This window comes from Benincasa hispida, chromosome 8 (genome assembly GCF_027475165.1).
Source record: "Benincasa hispida cultivar pf3 chromosome 8, pf3_genome.v1.1, whole genome shotgun sequence".
NCBI classification, from domain to species: domain Eukaryota; kingdom Viridiplantae; phylum Streptophyta; class Magnoliopsida; order Cucurbitales; family Cucurbitaceae; genus Benincasa; species Benincasa hispida.
In genome coordinates this window covers 50108659-50123839 of record NC_143485.1, presented here as the reverse complement: position 1 = coordinate 50123839, position 15181 = coordinate 50108659, and the positions used below count along the sequence as shown (strand labels likewise).

General features: G+C 35.1%; 1 protein-coding gene across 1 annotated transcript; it reads right to left on the bottom strand.

Annotated features, from left to right (window-relative positions):
• Positions 1-5997: 5997 nt before the first annotated feature.
• LOC120083482 (cytochrome P450 71AP13-like) lies at positions 5998-8105 on the bottom strand. Its single transcript, XM_039039254.2, has 2 exons — positions 7093-8105; positions 5998-7019 (listed from the first exon to the last, which is right to left on the bottom strand). The coding sequence occupies exons 1-2, from the start codon at positions 8011-8013 to the stop codon at positions 6393-6395; spliced, it is 1548 nt and encodes a 515-aa protein (XP_038895182.1). The 5' UTR covers positions 8014-8105; the 3' UTR covers positions 5998-6392.
• Positions 8106-15181: the final 7076 nt, after the last annotated feature.

Below are 15181 nucleotides of genomic sequence, written 5' to 3'. Positions count from 1 at the left end.
CAATTTTCTTCTCTTTTCCTTTTGAAGTAAATTTTAGCGGGGTTGTATTAACGTCCTTCGTCTCCCTTATTCTTCTTTTCGTAATCTTTTTAGCACCCTTTGTTTCTTTCTTGTCCTTCTTCACTTCAGGTATCAGGAAATCCTTCGTTCCCTTATTGGCGATGCTCAACTCCATATCGTGAGCGCAAGTTGCCAATTCTTCATACAAGGCTTTATTCCCTGCAAAATATAAAGAAAACCCCAATGCATACCTTGGTGATGCGTGGAAAATTGAGTAAATAAATATGCGTTCATCTTATGATATGCGTTCGTTCTCCATGCGCTGTTGGTCATGCGTTAGACTAAGGGATATGAAACGTGCATCTAAGAATCTATGCGATGACCATGCGTTCCTGCCACAAGTTTTCTTGCTCTCAAGCCAAGTATAACGAGATCGTAAGTTTCTCGGGGTGATCCAAGGTCGAACTTAGGGACTTGTAGTTAAATGTTATGAAGTAATGTGTTTACGGTGAATAATAAAAGAATAATGAAGTTTAAGGACTATGCGCTACTCCTACTCCTAACTAAACAGATTAAGTAATGGAAGTATGACTATGAGAGTTGGTAGAGACACGAAAATTGTTAATGCATAATAAGATTAATGGAAAAATAGATAAAATGGTGGAGGGAATGACTTCACCGCATCAATAAGCTTGATCGCAAGGGTAACCCTAGCCAACACAAGTTATGCGATCATGCTATACACAATTGTAGACACATGCGATGCATATGCGATAGTGTCGATAGGACTTATGTCTAAGCCTCTATTCTTGCTCATGCGATCTAACACATAAACAAGGTGACCGCATACCACCATATCCTACTTCTGGACGCATGTGATGTGACCGCATACTATCATATCCTATCTATAGGGTGCATGCGATGTATTAATAGCAATAGAACTTATGTCTAAGTCTCTACTCTTGATTATGCGATCTAATCTGACTCTCTCAAGCCTAGATTTGGTCTTTAGACTACTCTCTCAAGTATGTCCAAATGATGAATGATGCACTCATAAGCCAAGATAATCACATAAAGCATGGTTGACATAAGATTATTCCTATCTCTAGGAACACTGCTTACTTTGTTTAGTGAGTTCCACTACTTACCCTCTCAGGCAGTTAGTCGTCGTTGATCAGCTCATAGACAAGTATTGCGACCGCCCATAGACAAGTGTTGCTACAGCCTCACACTAAGCAAAGAGGATTTTCTCACAATACTCGCACAACCCACGCCTCTCAGTGGTTTGCTACATGCTTCAAATGTCTATGTCGCATTATTAAGTATACGATACTCTAACAATCTTATTTAGTTTGTTGCAATGAAAGTAAATGATGATAAAGAAGAAGTTAATGAAGATGGAGTTGAAGGAAATAAATAGATGCATTGATTACAAAATGTATTAATGTCTTAAGCCAAAATGTAATACAATACATAGATAAAAGAGAGATGGAAGGATAGATGTAGGCAATATCTTGCTTCCATCAGATGTGTGTCAAACTGCCCGTGGTGCCATGGATGGGCGATGGAGTAGTCTCTCTCAAGATCTATCTCCGGCGAAGCTCCGGTCGTCAATCGAAATGGTTGGAGGAATGAAGAACTCTCAAAGAATGTCTTCTCATGCTTTTGTCTGTGATCACAAGGATCTGTCCTAAGGCAGAAGCTCGGATGATTTGAAGTTGGGCTCTAAGGCTCTTTTTATAGAGCTCAATCGCCGACAGCATTAATGGTCCTGCTCTGAATTTCTGCTACTAACGGCGTGATGGACCTGCTCTGAATCTCTGCTACTAACGGCGTAGTAGGTGAAATGTCAACATCATCTTTTAATACTCCCAAGGTATGCGTTCATGTTTGGTTTCCGAAGTACCATCGCATTCCACCACCTTTGTGTTCATCCCTCTATTATGGTTATTACTCTGTAGCCTCAACCTTTATGCGATGGACGTATGCAATTATGGCCGCAACATCCATGCGACGAACGTATGCGATCGCCTTTGCGATGGTGGGATTCACCGCATGCGATCGATTCCTGTAATAGCTACAAAAATAGACATTTGGACGCAAAATAATGCATAATATTGGGTTAGCCGAGATTTTCAATGTTGATCGACGCAAGCTCACTTTTCATATGAATTCTTAGTATAATCATCGCATATTCTACTTGTTAGCTCTCATAATTCTAAATAAAAGGCTTATAATAACTTGCATTTCTACCAGTTATCACTTGAGTGCACATTTCTACAGCAGAAAGTTTGGTGAGTCGGTCTTTGCAGTCCAGACTCAGAGCTCTCCATCGGTTGATGTAGTCGATAACTGGCTCCCCTTTCTGTTGCTTGCCATGCGTTAGCTCCATCATTCTGACAATGCGTCTAATGTTGTAGAAGTGGTTCAGTAATTCTCTGCTCAGTTGAAATCCCGAGCGCAACAAAAAAACATCCATACCATTTTCAGATTTTAATAACAAATTAACAGAGGAAATAAAATTTAGAATCTCTTACTTTCGTTTTCGTCTAGAGGGATTCATCAACTTTTGGGATCTACAATCTTGATTCATTTGCTGCAAATCAAGTGAACACCACCAAAATGGTTTCACCAGTATTCTCCTTGGGCTAGTGAGGTACAAGGAGGTGGGATTCTTCGAGAAAGTTTTCTACCGAGAAAAAAGTCTTAGAAAGCCAAAGACCAAGAGAGAAAATTGGGAGAAGATCTCTCTCCTGCTCCCATATAACTCTTCACGTTGGGGAGTTTGTTGTAATAAAAAAAATTTAAATTCATTATTTATTTAACTAATATATTTTATTTTATTAATTAAATAACAATAAATTCATTTGATTTAAAATATAAATTAAATAAAAATTTAATTTATTAAAATAAATCAATTGATCAAATTAATTAATAATAATTATATATCTCATATTTAATTAATTGTGCATTAGAATCATATTCTAATACATCCCTCTCCCATAACCTATAGTACTAATTCAATTAATTTAGTTAAATCAAATTAAATTAAATTAAATAATTAGTTAATTCTCCAATTAATTAATTAGATTAAATATCATATATTTAGTTTAACAGTATAATTGAATCATATTCAATTATGTTTTCTCTCATATTACCTATAGTTTTAATGTGCATGTAATACGCATTAATTTTAACATATAGTTTTAATATGAATTCTATTCATATTAAATTTAATATTTAAACTCCTTTAAATATTTAATTCTCTCATAAATTAATTTCTGAATCAAATTCAAAATAAATTTATATTATTAAGACTAATTAAAATATAAATTTTATATTATAATGTATCACCATACATTATATTATTTTCCTCAGTAAATTTAAACATTTCAAATTACTTTAATTACCCCAATACCCTTTATGTGATACTAGTGGGATTTAGTGGACCTATAGATCAAAAGCTTCAACGATATGAGATTAATTAGCTAAATTCATTAACCAAGATAATCAATATTCGTTAATTGTGTATACACTCCACTCTAGACCCATAGTTGCACTCTTCTCACTATAGATATATTTTTGTGTCCACGGATATTGAGCAATGATAGCAAGTTAGTCCTTCATGAGTGTTCGTAACACCAGCTAGATCAAATTACTGTTTTATCCTGATTTACCTCATATTCTTAAGTACCAATGCTTATCTAATGAAAAACTTGTTTATGATCCAACCATTAAACAAAAACTCCTTTCGAGCCAATGAGAGGGCATGGCTCTTTTTTCAAGTCCCGGAGACACCGCTTAAAAGAACACTCATTTACTTACCCTAAAGTCAGGAAGGTTCCAGCTGGTGAAATTATGTTCCCAAGTCCCCACTCGGTTTTGTCCCTAAAATGGTAGGCTTATTAAGTCGACGAACTGGTCACTTTCACCCATACAAATTAAAGAACAATCCCTAGTGAACAAGAGTCCATAATTCACTCAAGATTGAGACTAAGTTCCTAGGTCATCCTAGTGAAATAGAAACCTAACTAGTCAATGGAGTTACATTCTAGAGGTTACTATTTCGTGGTCCGGTCTTATGCAAATTCAATGTATAGGATACCCCCACCCGTATGTCCCCTACACGAACTCGTTAGATCATTGCATTTGTATCAAATACAAGATGGGTCGTATCCATAATGTCACCAGGATAAGGTAACTATAGACCCTTTAGGTTGTATCTTGATCACTGATCCCCATATGTCTCCACGTACAGTTCAAGACTCATACAACATTCTAGGATGTTGGTTTATTAGATTAGAGTTATTTAGGCAAGATAAATACAAGATAAGCAATAAAAATAAACATTAATAACACTTTATTAATGATAAGTCAAATGTTACATTTACTATCTACGCATTTTAGGGCATAAAACCCAACATTCTCTTTCAAGTTGCTCTCAACTGTTGATCACCTCGAGCTTTAGGTTAGTGTACCAGTGAAAAGTATTTCCTTTCAGGATCTTGACAAAACTGCTTGACTAGCAAATCTCCTTTGGTTTCTGCGTTCTCGCATGTTTCAACAAAGTGGGCAATATGTTGCTTCAGATTGTCCTTTTCCATTGAACTGCTGGAACTTCAGGGGTTGATACCCAGCAGACATTCTCAAGCTGTCAAGTCTCTTGGTGTATATCTTGGAATACACAAAAGAGGTCTGAGACGGGCCTCCATACTGAGCCCTTATAAAGGTCATGATCATATCTTGTAGTTGTTGGACCGATAAAGGGGCAACAGAAGTTGATTGTTGCAGTTGGTTTTCCTGCAACACGGTCTTCCCATTGTCATTTGCTTTGACAGTATGATATTGACTCGATTCAGCAGTTTCACGAGCCTGCATCTACTCTCTTAAGATAGCGATCTCATGATCTCGCTCCTCCACAACTTTCATCAAAAAAATTTATCTTTCTTTCTATTTCTACCATGACTGCCTCAGTTGTTATGTCCACCATCATGGCAGAAATCACATCTGGGTGTGATTCCTTCTTTGACTTGCTGGAGGCAAAAGTAGAGTTGTCAAACAAGAAATTTTACTCGATGACAATCTCGCCTTTAGGAGACTCTGTCATCTATTCAAGATGTTATGCGCGATGACGGAACCTTGTTCTTGCTCCTACATAACTTCCTTTGAATGAATGCAGTTGATAGGTCCCATGTAGGAGTTGCTTGCAGCAGTTACTTTAGATGTAGCTTTCTTTGGTGTCATTGACTTGTTTGAATGTTGAGAGAAAGATGAAAGGTAGAAAGGTCCCACTGGGCATGCCAATTTTTTCGCACGAGATTTTCAGAGAAACTTGTTTCGTGGAGTTGAACTTATGTTGATGTTGATGCGATGTGGTTCGACTTCTAGTATTTGATCCCTCTGATTCTCTCTCAATTGAATGTGTACGCTTAAATTGAAGAAGTGAAACACATGATGTTCTTGAAGTCGAAGTCTTGGAAGAGTTTTTGTTTCTTCAAGAGACTTGTGTTGTGCAGCTTCAAGAGTGTAGGAATCTTTTGATTGTTAGGAGAATTCTCTCTAGACTCTCTAGAATATAGAATTGCTGACCCCCACAAATGAATGACTTGTGATTGTCCCTTGGGCTCAATTAGTTTGACTTTGACTACTTTGACTTTTGAGCCAAATTAAGCCCATTTTTGGGCTCAACTAGACTTAGCCCAAATTATAATATTAAATTGGGTCAAATTAATTTCACTCAATCCAACGTTTGTGATGAAAACACGCAACATCATCGGACTTTGCCAATTTATGTTTTCAATTTCAATTTAAGGACAAATGTCAACTTCTACTTTGTCCCAAATTCAATTATTTGGATTTTCGTCATTATTTTAGTTAATAACTTGACAATTTGTGATTAATCTAAAATTTCTCATTTAACAAGTAATCTTAATAAATTGATTTACTTATAACAATTGAGAGATTTACCAACATGAGCGTAGCTCAATTGACATAGTGTTTATACTATCAACCTCGAGGTTAAATATTCGATTCCCCACCTCACATTTTAATTACAATACCTTTCCAAAAAAAAAACAATTTAGAGATTTAACCGAAATAATTGTTTAAACTAAATTTAGGATTCATTAAAAGAAATTAGACATATTTAAGTATAGGACTAAAACTTAACTAAATTGGAAGAACAGATACCAAAGTTGTACTTTCAACTCGTTCGTTTAAGAACTGAACAGGACGAGAATTAGAACCACCTCTGGTTCGAGCTAGTGGCCCTACAAAAGAAAAGGAAACGAAGGACGCTCAGTCGCCAGGGTCTCAGATCGGTGAGAATACCGGAGGGGGACTCCCGGGGAAGATCAACGTCTTCTATCCAGTTTAACCAAAGTACAGACTAATTAATTTGAGATGGTTGAGCCAACGTATGGCTTTGCCACGACCTCCAAGTGAGCTTTTCTATGCATTGTGATACCAAAAACTTCAGTCATATCCAAATCTTTAGCTTCAACCCCACTTGGAAGCTCCCAATCAAAGCTATGCAAAATCTGAGCCAAAGCAAGCTCAACCGTGGCAATCCCCATGGCAATACCTGGACAAATCCTTCTTCCAGTCCCAAATGGAATGAACTCGAAATCCAACCCTTTGTAATCAACGTCACTGTCCAGAAACCTCTCTGGCTCAAAACTTTCTGGGTTCTTCCACGATTCTGGATCTCTCCCAATTGCCCAAAGATTCACAAAAACTCTCGTTTTAGCTGGAATGTCATAGCCTTCAATCCTCACATCTTCCCTAGTTTCTCTTGGAACTGAAACTGGCACTGGTGGATGCAGTCGAAGCACCTCTTTAACTACGGCTTTCAAATAAGGCATTTCTAAGACATCACTCTCTGATACAATTCTTCTTTCACCAACAATGCTTCGAATTTCATTCTGTGCTCTTTTCATGGTTTCTGGGTGTGTTATGAGCTCTGTCATCCCCCAATCAAGAGTTATAAATGTCGTGTCCGTCCCTGCCGCAAACATATCCTACAGAAATTGCGCACGTAATCAATTTCTAAAATAACAAGAGGAAAACAGAGGAAAACAGTGGAAATTATACCAAAATGATGGCCTTAACGTTATCCATAGTCAGTGAAATTTTATCATAAGATCCATTCTTCTGTATGTCAAGCAAAACATCAACAAGATCCTTAGATTCATCCATATTTTCTCTCTCGGGATTTAGATGTTCGGCTATTACTTGGTCAAACAATTTATCGAACGCTTTAGCTGTCCTCATAAGCCTCGACTTCATCCCTGTGAATTTACTGAGAAACGCCAAAGAAGGGAACAAATCCCCAATACAGAACCCACCAAGCAAAATCTGATACTCTTCAAGCAACTCCTGAATCCCATGAAGATGGTACTCACCACTGGCGGAAAATTCCCTCCCAAGCGCCGCTCGACAGAGCACATCATTAGCATACAACGCCAAGAAGCTCGACAAATCCACTCGACTCTTCGACTGTGAAATTCTATCAACCAAACGGGTAACTTCTTGTTGTCGAATGAGGGCAAAGGATTCAACCCTTTTGGCGCTAAGGAGTTCGAGGATGCAGATTTTTCTGACATGGCGCCAGTAAGAACCGTAAGGGGAAAAAGCGATATCGGTGCAGTTGTAGAAGATGTGTTGGGCGGAGAAAAGAAAGGGGCGGCTTGAGAAGATGAGATCGTGGGTTGTGAAGGCTTCTTTGGCGATTTTTGGAGATGAGATTATGAGGTTTGGGATTTGTCCGAGTTGAAGGAGGAAGATGGGGCCGAATTTGTGGGATAGGCGGCGGAAACAGAGGTGGGGATGGCGCCCTAATTGGTGGAGGTTGCCGATTAGGGGGAGTTTTGGTGGGGATGGTGGGAGATTGAGGGGTTTTTTCCTGGGTTTTGATTTGAATTTGGGGATTAGAAGGATAATCAGAAGAGAAATGAAGAAGATGAATGTGGAGAATGAGGTAAGGGATCCATTGAAACATGGAAGGATAGGCATTGTGTTTTTGGTGGAAAAGTGGTATGTTACCGATATGTGGTCTTGGTGTCATGATTGCATAATTTGGTTGTGAAATGGATTTGTTCCAACTTAACGTGACGTAACCGGCAAAAATTGATATGAATTTAAGTGATTGTTTGGGTCCAACATGAGATAATATATTTCCACATTCTATATGTGTTTGGGGCACTATTCAAGAACGTATTTTATATTTCTCCGTCATTTTCCTTTCGTGTATCATATATCATCTTAGTGCTCGAACATACTCGATCAGAACTCTCCAGACATCATAACTCTCCACATTTTATATCATCTCAACTCCCCAAACAGTCCCTTATACGTTTAGACTATTATCATTCACATATATGTTTATGTATATAGTCTACGTTCTTAATTTCCATTTTTCTCTTTTTTTTTTAAATTTTAAATTTTGTATTTAATATGTCTCTTATACATCTGAAAATTTAAATATTATATCACGTATAAAATTTAACTTTGTGTATCTAACAAAAAGAATTCATTTAAAAAAAATTGAATATATTTTGAATCTATTAGATAAAAGAAGATAGTTTGTAGAATTATTATTATACATTTTTAAATGACTTGTTAAATTCAAAACTACAAGTTTAGAAATTTATTAGGACATGTGCCCTCTCTATAATGCATTTTTGGATATGCTAGTGATACTAATTAAGCTATTTTTCAGATTATATATATATATATATATATAACTTTTTAATATATTAGTAATAAGTTATGTGATGCTTGTCTTTATAAATTTTGTAGAGTGAATTTTAAATTTTATTTTTTTAATTGTGAATCATGCTAGCTTATTTTAGCATCTTTTTTAGTAGCTACAAATTGGAGTATACTTAATTAAGTTCTACTAATCTATACTTTATAAATATATAATACAATGCATTTTCTCTCCAAGAACAACAAATAATATTGCAAAATTGGCTTAAAAGTTGTGTGTTGGTATGTAATATATATGTTTGTATGTATGTATATGTGTATATATATTGTAAAGAAAAATTTTGAAGAACCACCTTCTTTATTGTTCCTTTTTTTTAGTATAATAATTATGGAGGAGGGATTTGATGGAATGTACAAGCATACAGCGGAAGCAATCAGAATCAATAAACACTCTAACTATATTTAATTTGAGTTCTAAAAGCATGCCTGTAAAGAAATTCTTAGAATAGAGTTTCAGAACATATACCTTTGAAGAATTCCTCCAAATCCAAGCTACTCTCCACGAATTTTAAGCTTCAAATCTACAGTGAACCACCAAAAGATCTTCTTTACTATTCTCCAACTTGAATTTGAGTGGTGGAACTCTAGATTAAGGTTAATTAGGAGAGGGAGAAGAGGGTTTAAATAGAAGGGAAACCAGAAAACAATTTTATGCATAAATCCCTTCCATGTTCAGCAAGCATCATCCCTTAATCACCAAAATTGAAGCTTTTACGTATCTCATACTTGCAAGCACTCAATGTATCAGTCATATGACACTTCAATTGGCCTTTTGCTAATGGGCTAGGTGTTGGATTAGAGACAATCCACTTCAATTGCTCAAAATGTGGATTTTTCCATTAACTCAAATCAATTTCAATTTAATCGATTTTTCTTAAAAATCAATTGACAAATTTAATTAAATAAAATAATTTTTAATTAAATTAAATTGAACAAAATTCAATTTCTAAAATTGAATTTCTTAATTTGAAATTGATTTATTTTAATTAATTAAATAAATTTAATATTAAATATTAAATTATTAAACACCTAATTCATACATGAATCATGTTCATCTAATTAATATTTAAATCAATATTTAAATATTTTAAACTCTCAAATTACGTTTAACTTCGATAAATTAAACGTTAATCATATCAAATATAATTATCCAAATCCTAATTTGAAATTGAACAATTCAAATTCAAATCTTAATTTAAAATTTGAACACTTAATATTTAATTCTCAAATTGAATTTGAATGCTTCAAATTCAATTAATTTACCAATTCAAGATTTACCAGCTAGTAGAGAGACCTTACAAACCTACAGATCATGAGTTGCAACGATTTGAGATTAATTGGGTAAACTCCTTAAATCAAATTAATCAATATTAGTTAACTACCTAGACACACCACTATAGCTCAATATTTGTACTCTCCTCACTGTAGATATATTTCTGTTCACTTGATTTAACCGTAACCAATAAGTCAACCCTTCACAAGTCGTTCATAATAACGGCTAGTTCAAAAGTTATTTTTACCCCCGACATTACATCTTGCTCCTTAATTTCCACTGATCCTCTAACGAACAATTGGTTTACGATCCAATCACTAAACCGAGTCCCTCTCAGGCCAATGAGAGGGTGGGATCCCTTGTCCAAGACTTGGATTCAGTACTTAAGAGAACAACCTTTCTACTATCCTTAAAAGTAAACAGGAGATGAGATTATGAGGGTTGGGATTTGTCCAAGTTGAAGGAGGAAGATGGGGTCGAATTTGTGGGATAGGTGGCGAAAACAGAGGTGGCGCCCTAATTGGTGAAGGTTGCCGATTAGGGGAAGTTTTTGGTGGGGATGGTGGGAGATTGAGGAGGGGGGTTGGGTTTTGATTTGAATTTGGGGATTAAAAGGATAATCAGAAGATGAATGTGGAGAATGAGGTGAGTTTTATTAAGATAGCGCTGCCAACCTTCACCTATGCAAATCTAAGGATAATCCTGAATAAACAGAAGTTCATAGTTAGTCAGGACTAAGGTCAAGTTACTTAGGTTATCGATTTGAAGCAGCCAATCTTAACAGTAAACAACATTATAAAGTAAGAGTGACTTATTTCTTGATCCGATCTTATGTAAACTCATTGCATAGGACGCCCTCGCCCTTCATGTCACTACATGAACGAATCAGGATCACTTCATTTGTAGCACTTTACAACAAATTGTAACAACTAGAGTGGATCGCATCCGATAGTGTTACTAGAATAAGGCACCCAACCTTATTCATACACCATAGACCGTTTTGGCTATTTACTCAAACTTGATCCATCTTTATGTCACCACATAAAGTTCAAGTATTCATATAATATCCATGGATCTTTAGTTTATTGAATTTAGTCTTTACTAGTGCAATTTATATATTCAACAACAGTTTTATTGAATAAACGTCAATAACATCTTTATTGATAATAGAAAATGTTTAACATTACAAACTGCGAGTTTTAGGACATACAACCCAACAGGATTGAATCTCCAACCTCTAGGTACAGAGGTCATGCCACCACTAAGCCAAGCTCACTTTGGCACCTTCTTTATTGTTCTTACATCTCTCACCAAAACTCAAAAGGTCTCATTAATTACATGGATCAAATTCATACACGAATGAATCCACTTATTCAATGTATTCGTTCATGTATAACATCTACGCAAATTGGTAGGTCCCTTCAGCACAAATTACACCTCAATTGTCCTAGTATGTCTCACAAACATCTAAGTTCAAATAATAATGTCCCAAAGATTGAAGGAAATCAACATATATCTAAAATTCAATAAGTCATTTCTTTTATACATGGATCACGTCCATACATGAATGGATACACTGAAGTGATCGAATCCCATAGCGGAAGTGCATGAATACATGTGCTTTCAATTATTATTTCGAATTTACGTGAGAGAACATAAATACATTATAATTAAGCATACTTTAAATAGTAAAGTAATTCAAGGAGAAGAGGTTAACTTTGAATACTGCTTCTTCAATATTCTCCAAATCCTCATTATGGACCCGATCTCAGCAACTCTTCGTCGATCACGAAAAAGACACCACCACCAAGATCTTTTCTGCTATTTTCTGACAAGAAAAAGGTTTGTGAGGACCTTTTTGGAAGATTAAGGGAAGAAATCTATAAAAAAAAAAAAAACATTTTCTCTGTGAGTTTTGAGTGATAAGAGATTGTGAGAATTTTAAGAGGATTCTTGAGTGAAATTCAAAGAGCAAGAAAAACTTCTTTTTTCTCGATAATATAGAACACTTCTGTATTTTCCATGAGGAGGGAAATAACTCTTCTCCCATTAACTCATATTAACTCCCCTATAACTACAGGGGGGTTAGTTTTTAATTAAACTAAATCATATTTAATTTAATTTAATTTAATAAATATTAATTAATCTAGTTAATTAAATATCATATATTTAATTAATGTTACATTTGAACTATATTCAAATGTATTTTCCTCTCATGTACTATGGTTTTAATATAAATCTCATTCATATTAAATTTAATCTATTGTTTTAATATGAATCTCATTCATATTAAATTTAACATATAATTTTAATCTGAATCTCATTCATATTAAATTTAACATATAGTTATAATATTCAAATACATTATTCTCTCATATTATATAGTTTAATTTTGAATTTTCTTTAAAATTAACTTTATAATATAATGTATCTATATACATTATATTAATTATATCATATACATTTAACTTAAATTCATTTATAATTTGAACAGTTCAACTTTTTCCAAAACTAAATATTCCTTGTTTTATCATAGTGAGCTAGCAAAGGAATCTAATACACCTACAGATTAGAAGCTTCAATGGTACGAGATCAATTAACTAAACTCTTTAATTAAATTAATTAGCATTCATTAAATGTATGTCACTCCACTAAAAACTCATAGTTGCATTCCTCACACTGTAGATATATTTATGTGTCCATGGATATAACAAATTATCAGTAAGTCAATCCTTCACGAATTGCTCATAACTACAGCTGGGTTAAATTACCATTTTACTCTTGTAATTACCTCTTACTTTTTAAGTACCACTAATCCCTCTAATGAACAATCAGTTTATGATTCAACTATGAACTAAATCTCTCTCGAGCCAATGAAAGGGTGAGACTTCATTGTTCAAAACCCGAAATCAGCCCTTAAGGGAGCAATTCATCTACCTACTTTAAAGGTAGGAAGGACTGAATTCCATCTTGCGTAGCTATGTCCACGACTCCTTATTCAAACAAAACCCCAAAATGGTAAGCTTATTAAGTTAGTGGCTCGGGCCACTCTCACCATACAAATCAAAGGACTGCCCTCATATTCATAACACACTTAGGATTGAGGTTGTGTTATCTATGGTTATCCTATGAAATGTTAATCTCTTTAATTAACGGTGTTATAAAGAGAGATTAATCATTTCTCGTTCCGATTTTATATAAAATCTTTGTATAGGATATCTCAGCTTGCATGTCTTCACATGAACGATTTGGATCAAATCGTTTGTAACACTTACAACTCTTGCAACATTTATGAAGCGTGTCATATTCGTAGTGTCACCAAGTTAAGGCATCCAACCTTATCCATATAGTACAGACTATTTAAGTTATTACTTGAACATGATTCCCTTGTATGCCTACCACATACTGCTCAAGTTACATAAAATAACTTTGGATCTTTCCTTAATGGCTAATTGCATATATAAAGTAATCAGCCATTATTTCAAATAAATTATTAAATACGAGGCTTTTAAGACATACATCCCAACGCATACTACATTAAATAAACCATAGTCTTTTCTAAAATATAAATCATATTTATATTAATTCCTCAAATTATTAATGTATCAAATACATCATATCAATTATATCACATATAATTAAATTAATTTAATTATATCATATATAATCAAATTTCCTCTTGTTAATTTGAACACTTCAAACTAACTCAAAATCTGATTCTCAACTTGAACTCATTGAGCTACCAAGGGGACCTTATGAACCTGTGGCTTGAAGCTCCAACGATACGTGAATAACTGACTAAACTCTTTAATCACGAGATCCACTATCCGTTAATTTTGGTCATACTACTAAAGACTGATAGTTGTACTCTTCGCACTACAGATATATTTCTGTGTCCATTGGATATAACCAATCAATAATACGATAACCCTTCACAAATCGCTCGTAGGTACAGTTGGGCCAATTTACCGTTTTGCCCCTACAGTTACATCTAACTTCTTAAGTATCACTGATTCCTCTAATGAATAATAAGTCATAGTCCTACTATGACTGAATCCTCTCTTCCCAAGAGATGGTGTGGCCACTGTTGGGATTGGTGTCCTAATTCTCCCGGAGTCTTGTTGTTTTGTAAAGATACACATTGTTTGATGAATAAAATAAATGTTATTTAATTCTGGCATTTACTCATATCCAATAAATAAAGCTCACTGGTTATCTTATGTGAACTTAAACATGTATATGTCATATATAAGTGGATAATGCCTTAAGTGATAACCTAAATAGGTCTATATTATAAGGATTAAGGTGGGATACCTGATCCTGGTGACACTACGGATACGACCCACTTTGTAGAGGTTTGCAAGTATTGTAAACTACTACAGATGATAGATCCTGATCATTCATGTGGAGACGTGCAAACGGGGGTGTCCTATACAAAGAGTTTGTATAAGACCTGGACCACGAGATTACTAGACTATGTATATAACGCTGTTGATACTAGAGACTTACATCTCACCTAAACGACCATAGGTGACACGACCTCAATCCTGAGTGTTTTGGGAATTTCTACTTTTGAGGGCGATCCTTTGATTAGTATGGGTGAGTGTGGCCAAATTGCCAACTCAACATGCCTACCTTTTTGAGGACTTGTCTAATCTGGGAGCTGGGAACTCAATCCACAAGATGGAATTCACTCATTTCCCAAAGTAGGTGCTCCCTTAAGAGTTGATTTCGGGGCTTGAACATAGTGGCCACAACTTCTCTTTAGAAGAGAGGACTCGGTCATAGTAGAACTATGACTTATGTTCATTAGAGAGATTAGTAGTACTTAAGAAGTTAAATGTAACTATAGGGGCATAATGGTTATTAGTCGAGTTGTACTTACGAGCGATCTGTGAAGGGTTGTCGTACTTCTGATTGTTTAAGATGGACACATAATATATCTGTGGTAAGGAGAGTTCAGCTGTCTGTCTTTAGTGGAGTGCCTGCCAGTTAATGGATGGTGGATCCCGTGACTAAAGAGTTTAGTAAGTTATTCACGTATCGTTGGAGCTTCGAGCTATAGGCCCATAAGGTCCCCTTGGTAGCTCAATGGATTCAATTGAGAATCAGTTCTTGGTGTTGATTTGAAATGTTCAA